Source organism: Diprion similis, chromosome 10, assembly GCF_021155765.1.
Source record: "Diprion similis isolate iyDipSimi1 chromosome 10, iyDipSimi1.1, whole genome shotgun sequence".
Lineage (NCBI taxonomy): Eukaryota > Metazoa > Arthropoda > Insecta > Hymenoptera > Diprionidae > Diprion > Diprion similis.
The window spans coordinates 16,144,338-16,164,537 of NC_060114.1; the positions used below are offsets into that span (position 1 = coordinate 16,144,338).

Sequence of the window (20,200 nt, forward strand, 5' to 3'; positions counted from 1 at the left end):
TATCTATCTACACCGTGATGTATTTTATTGTACAAAAGTCCGTGGCTGCACAAGTCGTCGCGTATCTCTACTGCGACAAGAAATGTATCTAATTATCAGGAACAGAGGATGTATTATTCGGTGTATGTAGCGAAGGAATAAAAAACGATTATACGTAGTATATAGATTACGATAAAATAACTATTCCGTTATCGAGGACATCCTGAAAATAATATGTCTTCGGCAGGGAGGGAGACGAGAATGTGTTGTGCTTGTGCAAAGTTAATAAGTACGGGACGTTAACAGGCATTGCCCCAGTCTTAATTCTTACGGCGAGTGACTAACTTGGGTGGTTATTTAATTCTTAACTTTGTTGTGATCAAGTGTCAATAAATAGCAGCATATCCATCGTAATTGCGTGTTGCGCATTGTACGTGCATCACCTTTGTGTTGAATATTCGGAGAGAGAAAAAAAGACGCCGAACAAGCATCGACCAAGACGTGCGACCTGAAATTCTTTCGCAATAAAATTGACGTAAGAAAGTACAATCATCGTCACTTGTGCAGACTCCGCACCGCGAGTTGCACTTGTTTTTTCCTGTCAGAGTAAAATAACAATTGAACGATACCAATGCTTGTCTAACGCAGCGAATCGCAACAGTTGAAACACGTAGCGTTAACAAGAGCGTAACAGATGATTTTATTCGATATGCGACTTCAGGCTGACCATATCTGTTATCGCCGCGAGTTTATTGCAAATTAATCGGCTAATCAGCGGAAAAGATTCAAGGCTCTTCAATTAAAACAAAACCTTTCACTCGAGCAATCAACGATGGCCGCTACTTTCGACCAGTATGACAAATCCAGGTACATATAATACCAAGATCATTTGCATCTCACATTGTGTATACATGACTCAAATCGCTCGTGACATTGCTTCGTAATCGAACATCGTAATTCCTCCGTGTTGCGTTTCGACTTCAACACACGTTCCGTAAAAACTTAATGCCCAAATCCATTCGGCATGGACACACGTACATACATACATCCATTTAACGAACACAATTTTTTTTTTTTAGTTAACAGTGCCTAACAGAGTGACGGAATCCTTCTTTTTCATCTCCATAATTTTTATTAATTCCTTGAATATTTTTTTAACAGTGAAACGAGAACGAAACAAATGAAATATAAACATAAAGTAATGAATCATATTGCGATAAAAAAAGATCCGCGAATATCATCACGTCTGTCACTGACATGAAATGATTATTCTATTGTTGTTTTTTTTCCTGTTCATTATTTTTCACGAGATTAAAATCAATAATTTTGATGTCATGCGACGTGGACAGTAAAAAATTAATATTTTTCTTCTTGAGAATAAGTTAAGGAATTAATTTTGTCAAATACGATTATTATGCTTTGCTCTATTAGTGTTTGAATTTCAGTCTGCCGATGAGTTTCAGGAAATATTCCTGTAATTGCGAAATAACAAGTTTTTCTAAAAATGCATTGTTACATTAACGTTGCAGACTTGAACTCCATTAATTTTTTGACCTTTTTAAATTGACGTATTCTTTTCTAGTATAAATAATTATAACGCTAACGAATATGTTTCCTTGTTTTAGCTGGTACTTTGGTACTATGTCAAGGCAGGATGCGACGGATCTATTGATGAGTGAAAAAGAAGGGGGTGTATTTTTGGTCCGAGACAGCACGACTATTCATGGAGATTTTGTCCTATGCGTTAGGGAAGATAGTAAAGTTAGTCATTATATTATAAACAAAATACAACAAGGAGATCAGATACGGTATAGGATTGGCGATCAAATGTTTCCTGACATACCAAATCTTCTGGCTTTTTATAAACTACATTATCTGGATACAACGTCACTTATCAGGCCTGCGCCTAGAAGGATTCAAAAAGTTATTGCCAAGTACGACTTCGAAGGCAGTGATTCCGATGACTTACCATTTAGAAAAGGTAATTTTGTTTCCTATCTCCTATTTTCATTCGATTCATCGTATATCATTGAAATATCACTAAATTACTTTTTACTAACAGTAAAATCATTGTAACAAATAACCTGTAATGCATGATAATTTAGGAGTCCAATGAAAAAACATTTTTACAAACTCTCAAAACCTTTTTCTCGATTTAAACGGTGATAGGTGTAAAATCGAAGCGATCAATAACAGTCAATCGCACAACTCGTTGAATAAAAACATGAACTTTGTAGAACGGTAATGCTGTGTAATTATGACTAGAGTTGAATTATAAGAATGCAACGATTGCAAAAAAATGTAATGACTCGTACACTCCTTCTGGCTAATGGTTATGAATCACAGTATCCAAGATAGTCAACAATGGTTTAAAATAAGCGAATGTACAAAAATGGAATTCTGTTCGTTGGATAGGAAAAAAAAAAAGAAAAAGGAAAAAAATTAAGTTAAACAATGTCTAAAATTTTCATTGATTTACTTTGAAGGTGAAATTCTGACGGTAATATCGAAGGACGAGGAGCAGTGGTGGACAGCCAGGAACAGTGTGGGTCAAACAGGATCTGTTCCAGTTCCGTACATCCAGAAATACGAGGAGGACAGTATGACGTTGTTGGAGAATAGTTCACGGCCTGATTCTGGGGGTAGTTGTAGTTCGAATTCAAATTTACTTCAGCAGCAGCAACAGACACAATCGCAGTTACTCCTTCAAGAGACCGGACAGACCGGGATACCAAGGCGATCTAACATTCAGAGAACTCTGCCTGCCTTTGCCAAGGTCAAACAAGCCAGAGTACCAAATGCTTATGATAAAACGGCACTCAAGCTTGAGGTTGGCGACATGATTAAGGTTACTAAAACTAATATCAACGGTCAGTGGGAGGGTGAATTGCATGGCAAGACTGGACACTTTCCTTTCACGCATGTCGAATTTGTTGACAGTGAGAATGGCGATGGTAATCAAGAGATGTAAAACTGAGGTACGGCAAATGTGTAATCAACTTAGAAAGCCGCGTCGTAAGCATTTGTTGTTTGTTTGTTGTTGTTTTTTTTTTTTTTTTTTTTTTTCTTCTTCCTTTATCATCACCATCATTGTTCGTTGCTGTTTATATTAATGCAGGAAAAAATATTTGAGGCATTTGTTACATAAGACTTAGAAAGGCAAAGGAAAATTTATTCAATTATTCCTATTCTTCCATTCCAATTTCGCAGTTCGGTATATATTCTGTTTCAGTTTATACGAATTGCATACCGATATTCGCGAACTTTATAAAATCAGGCGGTTCTTTATAATTCCAATTAGTATTTGATTTTATGAACGTGAACCGTCCTGCTAGACGCTCGACAATGACGATGAAATTAGTTGATGCTAGTAATTTGAATACGAGGTGAAGTACATTTTTAAAACGACAAAAATAGAAATCAACCAAATCCAACGGTATCAAAAATTGTTGTTGTGAATTTTCATATAATCAACGAAACTTGCAATTTAAACCTCTTTTGCTGATAAATATTGTACAAACATAAGCGTACGTAAAATTTGTAGGTAGGTAGTTGAAGTTAAAAAGACCAAGTGCTCGATGCAATCCGAAATTTTTAAATGAATGGTATTTTATTTAGAGTTCGACTAATTTTTTTTATTCCGCTTTAATCAAAAAGTGATTGTATTGTTATGTGCAAAATATCCCATGCATTAGTATAGACAGTCTTTTGTTAGCCATAAATCGTGCCACTAATACATCAAGTCAGGGTTGTAAAACGTTCACTTGAAGAGTCTGAATACCAAACCTTAATTTCCTCTCCTCGCGAAGTTCTGCATTCTAATGGGCAGAACATATTCATTAAAAAAGAAAACGAAACGGGCGAAAGAGGAAGCAGAATATCATTTTACTTGCTATTTTTGATATCTAAATTATTCCCTACATGTCGTCAAGTTTTTCCTGTGTACAGTGAACATGTTTTGATCTTCTACATTCGTTCGTTACAATGCACAAGTTGATGAAATTTATTTTCTCTTTGTGATATTTGAAACTGGTATTTTCACTCTTCGACAACTTGTAGAGACGATAACCCAAAAATCTTCCAGTTAGTACGTGCAGTATTAATCAGAAATAAGGAAATAAGGAAAGAAGTGATTAAAAGTACTGAAGTTGAAGTAACAGAAAAGGAAATATCTAATAGCTGAATAATTCTATGACCACATATTTTTCGTAAACATATAAAAAAAAAAAAAAAATATATATATATATATATATGTAATATACATAAACAAATATGTATAGTCCTGAGAAAAAAAACACTAATATCCAATCACCTTTGCAATAAACCTATTTACCAAAGGACGTCTATTGTCCGTTAATTCGAAATAATCATGCACATACACGCAGAAAAAAACGTATTATTTTTTATCTCATTTATACACGTTTATCATTAATAATGTGATCAGCTTACGACGTAAGAATTGTCTGACGAGATGTGAAGCATCTTTCGATCGAAACATACGCGTGTTTTGATGACACGAACATTGTCAGTAACTTAGATTGTAAAATAGGCAGCACTGTGGGTGGATTTTTTCTGGTTTTTAAAATTTAACTATTCTTCTCCCATTTTCGGTTTACCAGCAATCGCAGAATCGCAGAAAAAATCTGGCCATATTTTGTATAGATTAATAATAGAGTACGACCGTGCCATTGTGTATACTATTCATCGTGTTTGGTGCTTAAGATTTATAATTTGAATCGTCGCAACACCATTTTAGATGATAAAACATTATGATATGGCATGTATTTACCAAATTGATAAAATAATATCTAGATTACGTTTTACCATACTTATAATAGGTAAAAAAATTATTGTAATGTATATTAATTAAATGTTTAAACGTTATAAGATTATTCGATCTAAAATGCCGTCACGCAATAATAAACTAGAACGATTTATAGATGCGCTATATCTTCAAAAATTATGAATACCTCAACCAAACGTCTACGCGCCGCGAAATATAAAGAAAGAAAAAAATATACATTTCCTAAAATCGTACGATAATGCTTAACGAATGGAACAAAATTATAATTCTACAAAAATCCTGATCAAAAGAAGAGACGCATAAAAGTAAAAATCGCGATTCAGGTATGTATAAAGGACACGTATAATGTGTATGTTATTAGAGTAAAAGTATGCCACATACTTTTACCTTCTGCTGTTCGCTTTGTCCGATTAAAAATACCTTCGACGCATTTAAATGTGTGGAAAACCGAACGTGATAATTATGACTGGACAACGTTTATAATAATAGTAATAATTGTATATTTTTCTAACATGCGCACATACCTACCTATGTATATTCAGGTTTAATTAGTTATTTTGGTCGATAATAATATACGGGGCAGATCACTCTTCTTTGAGCTGGTTATTCAATAAACAAAATAAAATGCTTAGGATGAAAGCTAGATAAATAACATAGAGAATTATATACGAGTAAAAAAAAATAGAAAAAAGAAAAAAAAACAACCACGATAGATAGCTAATTAAGCAATTGTATTACTAATTTATAATAAAATGAAAAAAATGGTTTTAAAATAAAGAGTATCAGTTATTTTGCAAAAAAAAAACACCTACTCGGGAGGAAAATTTATAAATTTAATCCATTTCGAACGATTGAATTTTTACTTTATATATATTTTTACCGCTTACAAATAATATACATATACATACATAAATACAGACTACACAGTAGCTCTAAATTCCTAGTTATTAAAATAAAGATTTTTTTCTTTAATAGAACTGACCGCTAAATACCGCCAAATTCCCCATTTAGGTATCAAATTAATCTCGAGTAATAGATACAATATAAATAATCGGATCTTCATTTTTTGTTTTGTACAATTCAATCATTGAACTTCGATCGTTAAAGATTTGACTTCATTTCCATTTTCAACCCCACATTGAGATTTAATTATGTTCTTCTTTGTTCATTCAAAATCCCCTCATATTTTCCAGTTTCGTGTGACCTCTTCCGCGAAAAAGGATCAATGGTTTTCATCTTGTACTTTGGATAAGTTTATTTTCCCGTTCTTTAAAGTTTAACGAGCTAATTGCGTTATCAACGCTGCGCACATTTCAAAGAATTCCATTGTGTGGTGACCAGTTAGTTGTGACTGGGTATTCATAGAATCTGAAAAATTAATAACAAAAGACGTAGCCTATAAATTGCAGATCAAACTCTTGATATTTTTCAATTAAGTTATTGAAATTGCCCGAAACAAACCTTCATTGACGCTCTCTGTGTCCTCGCTTGATCTCGATTTAAAATCAAGCAAGTAATTTTTGTAATCTACTTGATAGAGTTGTAAAGACATTTTGCTGTATTTATTAGTCACTTTGTTCTTGTGTCTAACTCTGACGCTGTACGCATTGATGATTTTCCATTCCTGTATTAAACAAACTCATGTTAAAAGAGTTCAAACTATCAATTTGACGCTAAATTCTTTGCAGTTCGATATTTTACTCACAAAATTTAGGGCTGCCATAGCACGATACACTTCATTCATAATATCGTTAGGCTTCGACTGAGACCTGATGCCAAGATGCCATTTGGATCGTTTCACAGGTGTTCCGCGGCTTGCACCAGTTGCTCCACTTTGAATCTGCGCCGAAGCGCCACCCTGAGGATTTTTGGTTTCGCGCAATGCTGAAAAAAGTCAATCTACCATCAAAGGAATTCAAAAATACGAAACCTCAGTGTACTGAATATATTTGAATTCTTGACATTTAGAATTAATTTCAAATACTCTTGATTTTGTTGCACATAAATAATCTAGGTAATTTGTTTTCCATAATCAGAAGCTCGACTGTCTTTGTCATTTGAAAAGCGAGTGGTTTATACTGACGAGCGATTCTCTCTGGGTGTGGACGTAGTGGACTGTTGTTTGAGTCGCTCGGACTAAAGGCAACTGGTGGAGGACTGGAGGCAACGTAAAAGTCCTTGTATTCCGCTTTCGCAGCCTCGTCAGCGATCCTTTTGTTATCAATTATTAGGTGATAAGCAATTGCCAATTGATCGTGAGGGTCACAACTGAGTAGCGCAGAGTGTACTTCACTATCCTTGACGTTGAACTTTTCACAAACTTCACTAACAGCCCCCGTATCGATCACGGAAGAATCTTGCTCGACTGGTGAAGGAAACAGATAAGTGGGCAATTCTTTCTGGAACCATTCGTGCTTTCTGTTTCGTGGAGAGAGGTAAAAAGAATGAAACAGATTAGTCATTATTTCAAAGAAGTAATGATGACGGAAATGAAATTAATACTAATTAAACATTATGTTTTTTTTTTTTAGGAGAATGCGATCCAATGAGGCGTATAGAATAATGGATTATACTGAGAATCTATCGGTATCAGAATTAAAGATGATCTGTGGCGCGGAGGTAATTGGAAAATTGTTTTGAATTTGAACGTACTTGATATCTTCTATAGTCGCCCTTTTCATCGGGTCTACTTGCAGCATATGACATAGCAAACTGACCACAGATTTGTTCAAATATTCCGGAATAGGAAAAATGCCGGCTGAAAATAGGAACAATACATCGTCAAGAAGTATATCGTTGTGTAATTCGATAAGTAAATTGAATCTTAGGTCGCAAAATAAGGAAAGATCCTCATCTTAGATCATACAACTTACTTTTAATTTTTCTAAACAGAGTTGGCACATGCTCGTCGTCAAAAGGCAGAGTGCCGCAAAGCAGTGCATAAAGAATAACTCCGCAGGACCAAATATCGACTTCCGGACCTGCGTATAATTTTCCTGAGATAACTTCAGGTGCTGCATAATTCGGAGAGCCACAAGATGTTCTTAAAAATTCTCCATCGGTCATCATATTGGATAGGCCTAAAGTTCAGAGGGTAAAATAAAATTTAATTATTCGTTTTCTTCTATAAATAACAGTTCTTTTCAGTTAATTTCACTTGTATTGTTAATTTCTCAACGGAAATTGTTCGCTGTTGTTTTTTCTTACCAAAGTCTGCAATCTTAACATGGAGATTATGATCTAGAAGTAAATTTTCCGGCTTCAAATCACGGTGAACAATCATGTGTCGGTGGCAGTAATCCACACCAGATATAATTTGCTGAAAAAACCTTCGGGCCTCATACTCCTTGAGTTTTCCATGCTTGACTATGTAATCGAACAATTCTCCTCCAGATACATATTCCATGATCATGAAGATATCCGTTGGTGTGCTTATTACTTGATATCTGTATCGAAAAATTAAAACAGGATTTAGATTTAAAGAAAAAGAAGGGATAGCAAAGATCGAGAATTAACCGGAAGTTTTTGTCACCTGAAAATCTACCCGTCATTATAAATCGTCATAATAAGATATGCAATAATCAAAGGCCAACTTTGATATTCTCTAGAACGGTAATCATTGTAATTTTGTGCGTGAACACCAAAAGGAGCTCGGTAAAAATTACATCATTGTGTTAAAGAGTTTTAGTGCTATAAGTGAATCTAGTATGATTATATTAAAATATCAAGCAGCAGGAAACTTGCAGTTTAATAATGTGAGGATGTCGAAACAGTTTGAGATTTTGAATCTCCCTTCGTATCTTCCCAACGACATCGAGACTTTTGATTTTTTGACGATTCAGAATCTTCACAGCGACCTTGAGCTTGGTCAGGACATGTTCTCCAACTAAAATACAGATCAGAAAATGGTTCAGCTTAGTCTTGCAAGCAAAGCAAAGTAGTCGACGCAACAGGGGTTTCAAAAGAAGAAATAAGTACAATTTGAATACAAACTTTTAACTTTCCCAAATGTTCCCACGCCCAGAGTTTGCCCGAGAGTGTAGTGACCTATCTTGACGATGGGCTGAGGCTGACCCGACTGAATTTTATCAGTCATCTTTGAATGCCCTAAAATACGATGTCAAGGTGTAACAGTTAGTCCAGCACTCGGAGATCAACTAGCGATTGACTCGATTAGCTAACGGCTCTGACAGCAGAAAAATAGACTAAAATTTTCCATTACAGGCAAAGATGTGTAGATAAATGCAAATAATGAAGGAGAATGTAAATTTAAAAAGTAAATAATAAAAGACATTCGATAATTCTGCATTTATGACATGATAATTGATACATAATCAGGTATGCGATAATACATCGTCGTCTCACACTTTCTGTAGCGAAAATTTAATTGAAATAAAGAATAATCGATTGTTACCTATTTAGGGTGTCAATTATGCATGCGGTGACGAATATGATGACCTCCGTTCGCGGATCAAGGAAACATTGTTAATTTTAAGCAAGATAAAATATAGCTAAGGTAAATAAGCGATGTGGGAACGTGTATTATCACCTGACATTATTTACTATCCATGGTTGTAAAAATATAATATTTTTGACCCAGGAGGCAGGGCCGCATTAGCACTCGAGCACAGGCTTTAGCCAGCTTCAACTACCTGGTGGAGTTCTTTGAAACTCTGCAGAGAGCATTTCGAACTTCCGAACGTCGCCGAGGGCGGCGCTCGCTGACTTCAACAGCCAACATTTGACAATCGCTGGTTAGACGTTCGCGGAACTTCGTCAAGTTTGGTCGTCGTCCCGTAATTCGGCGTATTTAAAACCGCGTATTGTGTTCGGATTTACAAATAGTTTGATATAATTTCGTGTGGAAATCACAGCGGAAAACTAGGACAGTGAATCAAAAAGCCGGGTCACCGACAGAGGTTCAAATTTGTTTGCGATTTTGGTGTAATAGTTCGGTGTGAAGTATGCTGGATATGGTGTTTTGTTTGAACGTTAAAACAAAAGAGTTGCGCGAGTTCGAAAATATTCCCAACCGACGTTGTAATAAGTTTACTGTGAATCTTTTGTGTTCGGTATGAATAAATAGTTGAAAAAAAAAAATATAACGAGAGAGTAACACGGGTGATACACAATTCGGGCTACTGCACAGATACTCCAGACTTGTTTACGATTGTTGTATAATCGCTTGGTGTGAAGTATGCTAAATATGGTGTTTCGGTTGAACGTTAAAACAAAAGAGTTGCGCGAGTTCGAAAATATTCCCAACCGACGCTGTAATACATTCATTTTTTTATCCGGTATGAATTAATCATATAATATTAACGCAGTAATTGCACCCTCTGCCATGCGTCAAATATTGTGATACTGACTCTTGTGACGTTTTCACTGAGTGTGAATAATATCTTGAAAGTAATGATGAATTTCTAAATCCCCTCTTCCGAATCTGCCAGATAACTGATTTTTAATTTTCGAGTGCAGTTACACAGTGTGTGCAAATAGTGGAAGAAAATAATGCTTGGAAACCGGTTATCAAACTAACTGGATTAACTACACCGTCAACGAGGGTCGGAAGGTCAATATCTCCTAGAACTCAGGTGATGGGTAAGCTTTGCATGAAATCCATTATTTCATACCTTGCCAGCCCATGAAGGCATTGAAACTTTGTAACTTCGGATCCATAATTTGTAGCGTCGTTGGATTGTACCAGGCAACCATATCCGCAAAAGTAATTACTGAATTTTTTTTCAATGCCTGAGTTCAATTCTTTGAATGAATAGTATCACTGAGTTTGATAACGGTGCAACAGGTATTATGTCAATCAGGAAGTAGCAAAATTACTCCGTTGATAATTTTCGTTCACGGTCCATAACCTACTTAATAAACGCCACCAAAACATTAGTGTAAGCACTTTTTTCTGGAAATATTCAAAATTATTAACCCTTCACGGTCATTGTTGTTTTTTTTTACCATTAGAAATACATTGGTTTCTGCTGTTGTATCGATCCCAGGTGACCGCGGAGGATTGATAATATTGGAAAAATTGAAATGCGACTCATGTGCGTGGACTTGATACCCCGCGGTATTAGGGACATTCGTTTGTATGCATTCATAGATGCACGTATCATACATGCATTTGTACATTCATGCATGACGGCAGAGATCTTTCTGGAATCCTTACACACTTCACGGTTGAAATTCAGTCGGTAAAACAGAACTACCGGTGATTGGACAGTAAATAAAAATGGTGGACGCCGTCTTACCCGCCAATATTTGAATGGAAATATGAAACGGAACGAGTCTCAACAATTGGAATAAATATTGGAAAGTAGAGATTCGAAAAAGTTGTTCCGTGCACTTTACACAAATATGGAATATACTGTGAAAGTATCGTCTTAGATAACCAGAGAAACATACATTGCGAAGCTTGAAGTGTTGGAAAATTTTTGTGATTATCTAACGTTCCCATTCTTGTGGACTTTAACCTCCCTACTTGATTATAATTGAAAGGTGTAGTTGTTTTTACACTTTTATCAATCAGATACAAAATCTATTACTTGCTGTTCATTGCGAAGTAAAAAATTCACAAATATCGAGCTAACAGTCTTCAATAATGTCCGAAAACGTTAGCCCAATTAAATATTTTCTCTCCGGTGGATTCGGCGGAGTATGTCTCGTTATAGCTGGTCATCCCCTGGACACGATAAAAGTAAGGTTATACACTACTTTACATGTCGATTGAATAATCGTTTTTTGTTGCAATGAAATTTCGGCCCTTGATGGCCAAACTTATGATTATACACCGACAGCCATAAACTAATTTTAAATCATCGTCCTTATTTGTTTGTTTACTATGACGAGGCAAAAAAAATTTTCAACAGGTCCGCCTTCAGACTATGCCAAAGCCCTTACCAAATGCATTGCCGCTTTATTCAGGGACGTGGGATTGCACAAAGAAAACAATAGCCAAAGAGGGATTTCGCGGTCTCTACAAGGGTACAATATACGATCTATTACTAAGTATCGAACCTCGTTAGTCAGTCTAAACCATGCATAAAAAGCGGCATGTATACCTATTTGTACCTCGAAAAGGGAATGAGCTTTGACGTACAAGCATATCCGCCTATCTAGTAAGCTACTCGAACTTGTAACAGGCGAACGAATCGATCGCTAGATCGAAAGGATAATGATTATTTTACATCCATAGGAATGGGAGCCCCGCTGACAGGCGTGGCTCCGATATTCGCCATCAGTTTCCTCGGATACGGTGTGGGTAAAAAGATTCAGCAAAAGAGTCCGGACGAAAAATTAACTCTGCCGCAATTGTTTTACGCCGGTGCTTTCAGCGGCGTTTGTACAACTTGTATCATGGCGCCTGGAGAGCGTATAAAATGCCTTTTACAAATACAGCATGCCGATGCTGTGCCAAAGTACAACGGGCCCGTCGATTGCATTAAACAATTGTACAGAGAGGGTGGAGTTAGAAGTATTTTTAAAGGAACTTACGCCACTTTATTAAGAGGTAAATAATTTATATTTTGTTTATTTTATGATACAGAATTTATAACACTACGATCTGATTTATTTAAATTTGTAATTCCAAAGTTCAACCCGCAGCAATTTTACAAACATAAAATTAGAAGACTTTTTTTTGTGAGTAAAGGAATACGGAACGTTCGAGACCATTAAGGACGCATCTCTCCAGCTTCGATATGACGTTGTGTAATAAAATTATCTTTTATCAGCTTTTTACTAATATTTCGTCAAGTACATGAAAACGGATGCTTCGGAAATCTCATTTTATTACGCTTCCATGAGCATTGTCTGAGATGCTAAGATACAGATGCTGAATCAGTATGATTAGAAATTAACATTAATTTTGTCAATTTTTTATTGCGCTATTTCGCGCGAGTTATCTCTACCTTAAAATGTGCATAATAAGTTTATAGTGACACGGTAAATCGTGCGGACCGCTATCTGGAATCTAGCTGATGTTATTGGTGTTTTCGTAAATTGAGAGCTTATGATTTGCTCGAAAATGTCTTCGTTTTATGCGCTTGCAACGGAGTCCACCTTTACGCAAAGCGTAAAAAACTCCCCAATTCTTTAGTTTTGTTGGTGTCATACAACGAGGTGCCGTTTCCTTGATTCTGTTCACCTGTGAATGAAATAATAATAATTGTTTCGTCGAAGTGATTCTGTATCTCAAGTGTCCAAAATAACATGAAAAATTACAAATGGGTAAATACAAACCAAATTTGGGTTCCAATAACGCATATCACAGTTGCAGTCCCAAGGATTTCCATCTAATCTCAGATTCAATATTTGATGTTGTTTGCCAGGATTTTTAAGGCTTTTAAAAAAATCTGACGGAAGCGTAGTCAGCTTATTTTTATTTAGTAGAATTTCCCTCAGTTCGGTTTGCTGCTGCAGAGTAAACAGCCCAGGGGTAATAGTTTCTAATTCATTTCTGGACAAATCGATACGCTTGACTTTTTCCAATCCGTAAAAAGCATCCATGGATAATTCTCGAATTTGACAATTACTCAGGTCCAGATCTTCCAGACTTCTTAGCTCGAGAAACGCGTCAAAATCTATTCTGCTTATGTTTCCGTTGATTTTCAACTCCCTCAGTGCCGGCATTCCTCGTAATATAAAACGCTCCAACACCTGTATCTCTACATTAAACAAGTGTAATACTTCCAGCAAGCGTAATCCTAGAAACGAATTTTGCTGCAACTTGAGCAGCGCCCCGTCGCCTCCGAGATACAATTTAGTCGTCGCGTTCATGATCTCAAACGTGCTGAACAAAAAAAAAAGAAAGAAAGAAGAAAAACAAGTCACTTGCGTCATAGATACATCAGTACAATTGTAAAAGTAAATTGTCCCAGAAACTTTGCATACCTTGGAAATATACAGTCGAGTGGATTTCCGGTGAAGTCAGCTTCGGCCAGGACTGGAAATGGGGGAAAAGAGAGTTCGGATAATAACGTTAAATTATTTCTCCGAAGATCCAATCGTTCAAGTGCCAATAGTCCAGCCAGGTCGACGCTCGTCAATGTCAACAGCTGATTCTCGGCTAAAGAAAGTGATTTCAAAATAGGTGTCCCATAGAAGCAGAATTTAGGGATGACTTTCAAGTCGTTTTTCTCCAGAGACAATAAAACCAGGCTGTCCAAGCCGTCGAACATCTCCCAAGAAATATCTTTTAGCGCGCAATCGTAGGCTCTCAAGTGCGTCAATCTTCCCAGACCTGTAAAGAGACTCGCAGATTCTCTATAGCCCTCGACTTCTTGTTTGTACAGATTATACGGCAAAATTTCTCGGTCCTCTTCCTTGCCGTTTTCTCCGTCACCCCCGTGGCTCAAAAATATCAATCTCAAGCCGTTCTGGTTGACTACTTCATCTTCCGGTCCCGAATCGTGATCCTCGTCCTCATTGCTCGCGTGACTTACCGGCTTGACGACCAAGTTCACTTGACCTTTATTCAACGTACTCATACTCGCGAGCCTCACGCGTTCTAAGTTGAGGTAGCGAAGCGTCGGACCAAGTGGAAGCAACGCGTCCTCATCTATAACTATTCCATATCTTTTATTAGTTAATTTGAGCTTTCCGCCAGAATTTCGGAGTCTGTCGTTGTATCCCATTCCCTGTATATCCAAGGATATCAAATCGGTGAAACGATTCGTATCGGCGGAACTCAACCGGATTTCTTTGTCTCCGTCACCAGATTCTAGAATAGTCAATACCTGAAATTTTGACCATTTTGCATTAAGGAGAGTTGGAACAGCTAGTGAGCGATACTCGAGTAATCTTTCAAACCTGCAAATCTGTCGGAAGAGATTCCAGCAACTGCTTTGCATCCTTTGTTAGCACACACGTGGCTACTTTCAACAATTCGTTTCCCATTGGTTCCTCGTCGTTCAAACTCTGATAATAGTTCACCTCCGGTTCTAAATTCTGTGAAATTAATATAACGTGGAGCATTGTCAAATCAAAATAGAACGTACATCTTGTAATTCAGCTTTTGAGGATTTATCGATTTATTGAGAAAATATGGTGTAATTTGACGAGAATAAAGTTTTATGTGTTGTTACAGCTAAATAACGCAACTCATTTACCTCTTGGTCATTCGTCTTCGTGTTGGCCCACTGATACAAAGGCAAATCATAGAACTTTGCTATCTGACAATTGCATACATGAGGACATTGTATCTCCCATATTCCACCGATGTCTATTATCTGTCCAAAACACCAAGCCTGAATAAAACACGAATATTTTCAATCCATTCGTTGAGTCTCGAGGAAAATTAGATAGAGATATAATTATGCAGAAAACCAGAAGTTCTGATATATATATATATCGCGAGTTGTTGTTAAAATTGCTGTTAGTTAAACACAAACAAAAAAACAATATCTCTATTCGAACTAAAATTGTCCAAAATTGATAGTTTAACAATGAAACGCATTTAAAAATGAATCAGTTTATTCTGCTAACTTTATTCTGCAAGATGGAAAACAAAAAAAAAAAAAAAAAAACTCTTAGAGTAGAAATTATTGCACAAAGTAATGATCACGAACCGGGATTAAAATTGCCCATAAAAACAGCGCGACGTTCTTCATGATAGTAAAACGCACAGAATAGCAAAAGATCTGGCGTGTAACCGTGGTCAGATGACAAGGAGGAATAATTAGATTTCCGAAAGAGAAGCTAGCTGGAGAGAAACTGAATTTCGTTTGTATTTATCTGTCAGATTGTTTGTCCCATATCCGGGCAGGATGTCAGTTATCTATCAGCCCACGCACGCTCTACACTATTATTAATTACGGTGTGATTTCCAATTTGAAAGTTAACACGTTATATTAATAATAGCAAACACAACAACCACACCCGTTGAGAGTACAATACGCCACCCCTAAACTTCGGACACTCGCATTTATTCTACTCTTTGTTTTCTCCCTCTATTCTTACAGACGTACCGGCCAGTGGAGTGTATTTCATGATTTACGAACTGCTTCAGAGATGGTTGACACCTGAAGGTGGAAAATTGGGTGTCGTGTCGACTATTTTTGCCGGTGGTATGGCTGGAATTGCAAATTGGGTCGTAGCGATACCCCCAGATGTACTAAAGAGTAGACTGCAAACTGGTAGGTGAACGAGCCAATAAATGATGGCTAAATAGCTGCGATGTATAGATACACGCAACTAATAGTTTATTCTTCTTCGTCGTTGAACTAGTGGGCGAAGGTTTTTAACGTGTTTCTAATTTTTTTTCTCCTCATTAAGCACCGGAAGGCACGTACAAAAATGGAATTCGTTCTGTGTTTGCTCAACTGATGAAGGAAGAGGGACCTCGTGCACTTTATAAAGGATGTGCTCCTGTAATGCTCAGAGCATTCCCTGCAAACGCAGCTTGTTTTGCCGGCTTTGAAGTGGCGATGAATTTCCTTAATTTAGCAGCTCCGAATTTATAACGATAACTGGATCGCCTATTTTTACACCCTTGTCAGGGTTGTTATAATTTAAAAAAAACTGCCTTTACTAACAGAAGAATCTTATACAATATACATAGTATTACATATATTATCAGTTAAGAATAAGAATATGAATATTGTGAAGAACTGCTTGATTGATAAGTATTGTGGAAATTAATCGGAATGATTTTTACAATTTTATACTGGTTTTGACACGCCGTAAAATGGGCCCCCCATTTTTAAAATGAAAACATTTTTCGGTGTTTCAGCGATTGGACATTTTTATTCAACTTCTGTAAGAAAAAAATGTTGAGAGGATGTAAAAAATGTCCGAGCAACGTCATGAAAATTATAAGCAATTGACGCACGCTGAAAATTGTTTAATTTCCAAAAGTCCTGTTGCTGAGTGGATAATCAAAATTATAATACTGCATTGCTGAATTCTTATTCATTGATCATTGTCGTAGTTATCAATATTGCTTCACTGAATAAGATATGGAACAGAGTCTTTTTCTAGAATCATAGACTCCGGTAGATTGCGTGAAACTAGAGAAGGCTCGTTTTATCTAATCTAATTGCTGACAGATACTACGAGTATCATGATACCAATATCGTAACCTGCCCACCAAATTAACGATCTGCAATTCTTTATGAGTAATCAATATTCAAATTTGTTTTACTTTATTGCATATCTCATGAATATCAATGCACTTATAGAATGTGAAACGTATTATAGATATGCGATGAATTTTGTACCAATATTTTTTATTATTGTTGACCTTTTCTTGTATCAATTTACCAATACATAAAGTACCGTAATTGTTAAAACTGACCAGCTTTCAGCTGAAATTGTGGGAAATTAATTCAGAAATTACGGCTATAACAACAGACTGAATTATGTACACGACAGCAAAGAGAACATCTTCTTCCTTATGTTTATCATTATCGTTAGAATATATATTTTATCACTCTCTATGTACGTTTTTATACAATGACGAAGGAAGCTTCAAGCAGCAATCTAAGTCCATCATTCCTCCCAATCGTCGGTATCTGGTTGCGAATCTTGCTCACTGGCGGCAGAATTTCGCTCCGAAGTAGCAGACTCGTTTGGTTTCGGAGGTGGAGGAATCATGGCGGACATTCTGCCCAATGCGCCGGTAGCTGTGCCGGAAATACCTTTCCGTCTGAGTGACAATTTATTGTGTAAATCTGCCATTAAATCGCCACCAACAGAAGCGGAAGACCATTTATCCGTATTTTCATCCTTACGCGCTGCGTTCCTTAATTTTGCTCTACCAACTCCACCCGCGTCACGTATAGCAGCCATTAGACTAGACCGATTGTCGACCTGATCGACATTTGGAACAGATTTAACAGACTTTGTTTTTGTTTCTTTCGTAACCGATGATTTTGGAGGTTCAATAAGTGGAGGAGGAGGCGGAGGAGGTGGAGGAGCAGAACGTGGTGGTTGAAGTGTCGAGATAGACTGCGCTGGGGGATTGGGAGGAGGAGGGGGTGGTGGACCCGGTTGAGATACGTTACTGATCTCAACCGGAGGTGGCGGCGGTGGAGGATTTTGCTCCGACGATATGCTTGGTAGGCTCAAATTTGGAAGGCTAGGTTCATTTTCTCTACTGTTTTGAGATTCCATAGTTGTATCGAGGCTAGAACCAGACGTAGCTGGTGGTAAGGGCAGGTTCACAGTAGGTGTTGTTACCACCGAAGATGGAGCAATTGGACTCTGACTGTATAGATCAAGGACAAAACGTTCGTCATCGACTATTCCTGGCAGGTCGGGGAGAGTGAGAGGCACGTTTATCTGCGGAACCTGAAAACACAAACGGTTTAATCGTATAATTAATTCTTTATAAATGCTGCGGTAATTTTGAAATTTTAAACATCGATCGCGTGGTATTTATCACCAAGCGAATAAATTCTTATACCAAATTCAAGTTCTTAGTTGATGTGTGCAAGTGGAAAGTGAATCTACTCGATTCAAGCATTCCAACTTATTTGTACTCGTAATTTTTTCATTCCCAAACCAAAGTAACGAAGTGAAATTACAATATCTTTTTAAATATCCACTGAAATTAGTGGTCAGTATCTTTGTATAAAAATTAGTAGCAGATTCTAAAACAGTTACAAATTTCATATCTTTTAAACTAAATTCAGTCGTTAGTATAAATCTTAAAAAACGTACTTCGCCCAACGTTGGAGCATAGAAGTAATTTGATGGTGATTCTAAATCATTGGTGTGCCATGATTGCAATATCGAAGTAGGAGCGTCTTCGATTTCCCTCTTGTCGTTAGCCGACGCCAGACTTTTTGAGGGAAGTTTTCCATACTGATTGTCTTTGGCGTCGTGTAGCAGTAGCGAACTGACAGAAGTTGGTCTAACGGGAACAGCTCTGGAATGTCCAGAGCCCTTGCCTTTATTCGTTTTACTTTTGACATGATAAAATTGTAGTTTCTCTTGTATGTTGATGTCGACATTCCATCGTCCACCCTTTGACTTTTCGGTGACCATATTTTGCGAATTCAACTGCTGCGCTATGGGAACCGGGCTCTTATAGACGCTCGGCGGTTTATCTTCCTTTGTAATTGGCAGTTTTAGAGCCAGCGGATACTCTCTGTAAACATGATTCGAAGGATATTTTGCTGCAGAGTATAGCTTCACTGCTTTCATGCTTAGATTGTTTTGCAGGTGGTCCAATCTTCCCTGAAGTTTTACGGCGCGACTTTTTATCCCTGCTAATCTGTAACAATTTATCGAAGATGAGTTTTTTGGTATATTTTTCTACCGTTAGTTTCTTTTTTTTATACCTTGCAAGAATGATATCGATAATTTGTTTCTTTCTTCAAGCTCTGAGAGTAGAGACCAGATTTGAACTATGCAATTGCATTTCATGCCGAAAGAACAGAGACAACTTTGTTTTAAATACCTTTTAGTATTTTCCGATAACCGCTCGTCTATACAGCCAAATATACTTTCTACGGCAGAGTTAAGCGAATCCAACGCTTCTGCAATCTGGACTATGGTTTCCTCTTGTCTCAAATCGTGCGGAATCACACCTGAAACACGATGCTGAAAGTTAAAACTTTCCCAAAGCGAGAATAATTGTTTGTTTGAATAATTATAATTTTGAATGTTATTGTCATTTGGTATTTAAGGAGTAATAAAAATCATACGATTCTGTAACTTTATCCATCCATAGACGTTCTTTTTAAAAACGCAATATTTTTCATAACATTATAATCTGCGTTCAAATGAATTTTTTTAGAAATCGCATCTATCTTTCGAATCAGTTTAAAACAATGTGAATAAATGATTTCTGAGTATAAATAGCACGAAACCGATAAAAAGTACGCTTAATGTATCATTATTACCAATTTCTATCTGCCCCTGCATTTCTCCTGATTTCACCAGATCAAATTTTCATAGAAACAAACGACGATTTATCCAAATATCACTCCGACGCCGCGCCGGGTGCTTTCCCGAAAAATGTATTAAAGTTCAACGACAATCGCGAACTATTAATTCATCGCTGTAAACTCTCGCATATCAAAAATCTGGTTTAAACCATTCGAAACAAGTGCTACTGCATATCGTCTGCATAGACGAACAACTGCCATTCTGTCACTTTACGGTGCTTTACGCCCATTAATTCTTTATCAGGTTAGGTTAGGTTAGGTTCCGTTCCGTCCGTCAAAAAGTAACCAAAAATCGCTATTCTTTGCCCACTTTTGAATCGAATTTAAATACCGAGGCGGCTGCCGATCGAATGCGTAGGAGAATGAGAGAAGAAAATATAATCGTAAAATCATTTCCGCAATTCTAATCGCGGCTTCTTCCAGCGCATAAGACTTGCAATTAAATTTCAAAATAACGGCCGTACTTCGAACCCGTTCGCGATCCAATTCGCAATCGACCGCCTTGAGGAGAGTA

The 20,200-nt window shown here is 36.9% G+C and overlaps 5 protein-coding genes across 5 annotated transcripts; 2 read left to right on the plus strand and 3 right to left on the minus strand.

The window, feature by feature from the left end:
• The first annotated feature begins 16 nt into the window (after nt 1–16).
• Nucleotides 17–3,819, plus strand: LOC124411904 (adapter molecule Crk). Its single transcript, XM_046891441.1, has 4 exons — nt 17–846; nt 1,605–1,960; nt 2,466–3,001; nt 3,049–3,819. The coding sequence occupies exons 1-3, from the start codon at nt 812–814 to the stop codon at nt 2,948–2,950; spliced, it is 876 nt and encodes a 291-aa protein (XP_046747397.1). The 5' UTR covers nt 17–811; the 3' UTR covers nt 2,951–3,001; nt 3,049–3,819.
• Nucleotides 3,820–6,046: 2,227 nt separating this feature from the next.
• Nucleotides 6,047–9,430, minus strand: LOC124411887 (5'-AMP-activated protein kinase catalytic subunit alpha-2). The gene is made up of 10 exons (XM_046891404.1): nt 9,333–9,430; nt 8,777–8,890; nt 8,528–8,669; nt 7,991–8,229; nt 7,657–7,863; nt 7,436–7,541; nt 6,867–7,201; nt 6,489–6,667; nt 6,245–6,407; nt 6,047–6,151 (listed from the first exon to the last, which is right to left on the minus strand). Exons 1-10 carry the CDS (start codon nt 9,337–9,339, stop codon nt 6,060–6,062), a joined length of 1,584 nt encoding a protein of 527 aa, XP_046747360.1. The 5' UTR covers nt 9,340–9,430; the 3' UTR covers nt 6,047–6,059.
• A 1,884-nt stretch (nt 9,431–11,314) lies between these two features.
• LOC124411903 (congested-like trachea protein) lies at nt 11,315–17,003 on the plus strand. Its single transcript, XM_046891440.1, has 5 exons — nt 11,315–11,489; nt 11,662–11,776; nt 11,988–12,302; nt 15,754–15,927; nt 16,067–17,003. Exons 1-5 carry the CDS (start codon nt 11,394–11,396, stop codon nt 16,252–16,254), a joined length of 888 nt encoding a protein of 295 aa, XP_046747396.1. The 5' UTR covers nt 11,315–11,393; the 3' UTR covers nt 16,255–17,003.
• On the minus strand, nt 12,309–15,503 carry LOC124411884 (carboxypeptidase N subunit 2-like). Its single transcript, XM_046891399.1, has 6 exons — nt 15,361–15,503; nt 14,902–15,039; nt 14,603–14,740; nt 13,685–14,529; nt 13,034–13,583; nt 12,309–12,938 (listed from the first exon to the last, which is right to left on the minus strand). The coding sequence occupies exons 1-6, from the start codon at nt 15,400–15,402 to the stop codon at nt 12,765–12,767; spliced, it is 1,887 nt and encodes a 628-aa protein (XP_046747355.1). The 5' UTR covers nt 15,403–15,503; the 3' UTR covers nt 12,309–12,764.
• A 186-nt stretch (nt 17,004–17,189) lies between the features above and the next one.
• On the minus strand, nt 17,190–19,969 carry LOC124411889 (WASH complex subunit 1-like). The gene is made up of 4 exons (XM_046891407.1): nt 19,642–19,969; nt 19,197–19,326; nt 18,455–19,010; nt 17,190–18,082 (listed from the first exon to the last, which is right to left on the minus strand). The coding sequence occupies exons 1-4, from the start codon at nt 19,661–19,663 to the stop codon at nt 17,282–17,284; spliced, it is 1,509 nt and encodes a 502-aa protein (XP_046747363.1). The 5' UTR covers nt 19,664–19,969; the 3' UTR covers nt 17,190–17,281.
• Between the last annotated feature and the right edge of the window lie 231 nt (nt 19,970–20,200).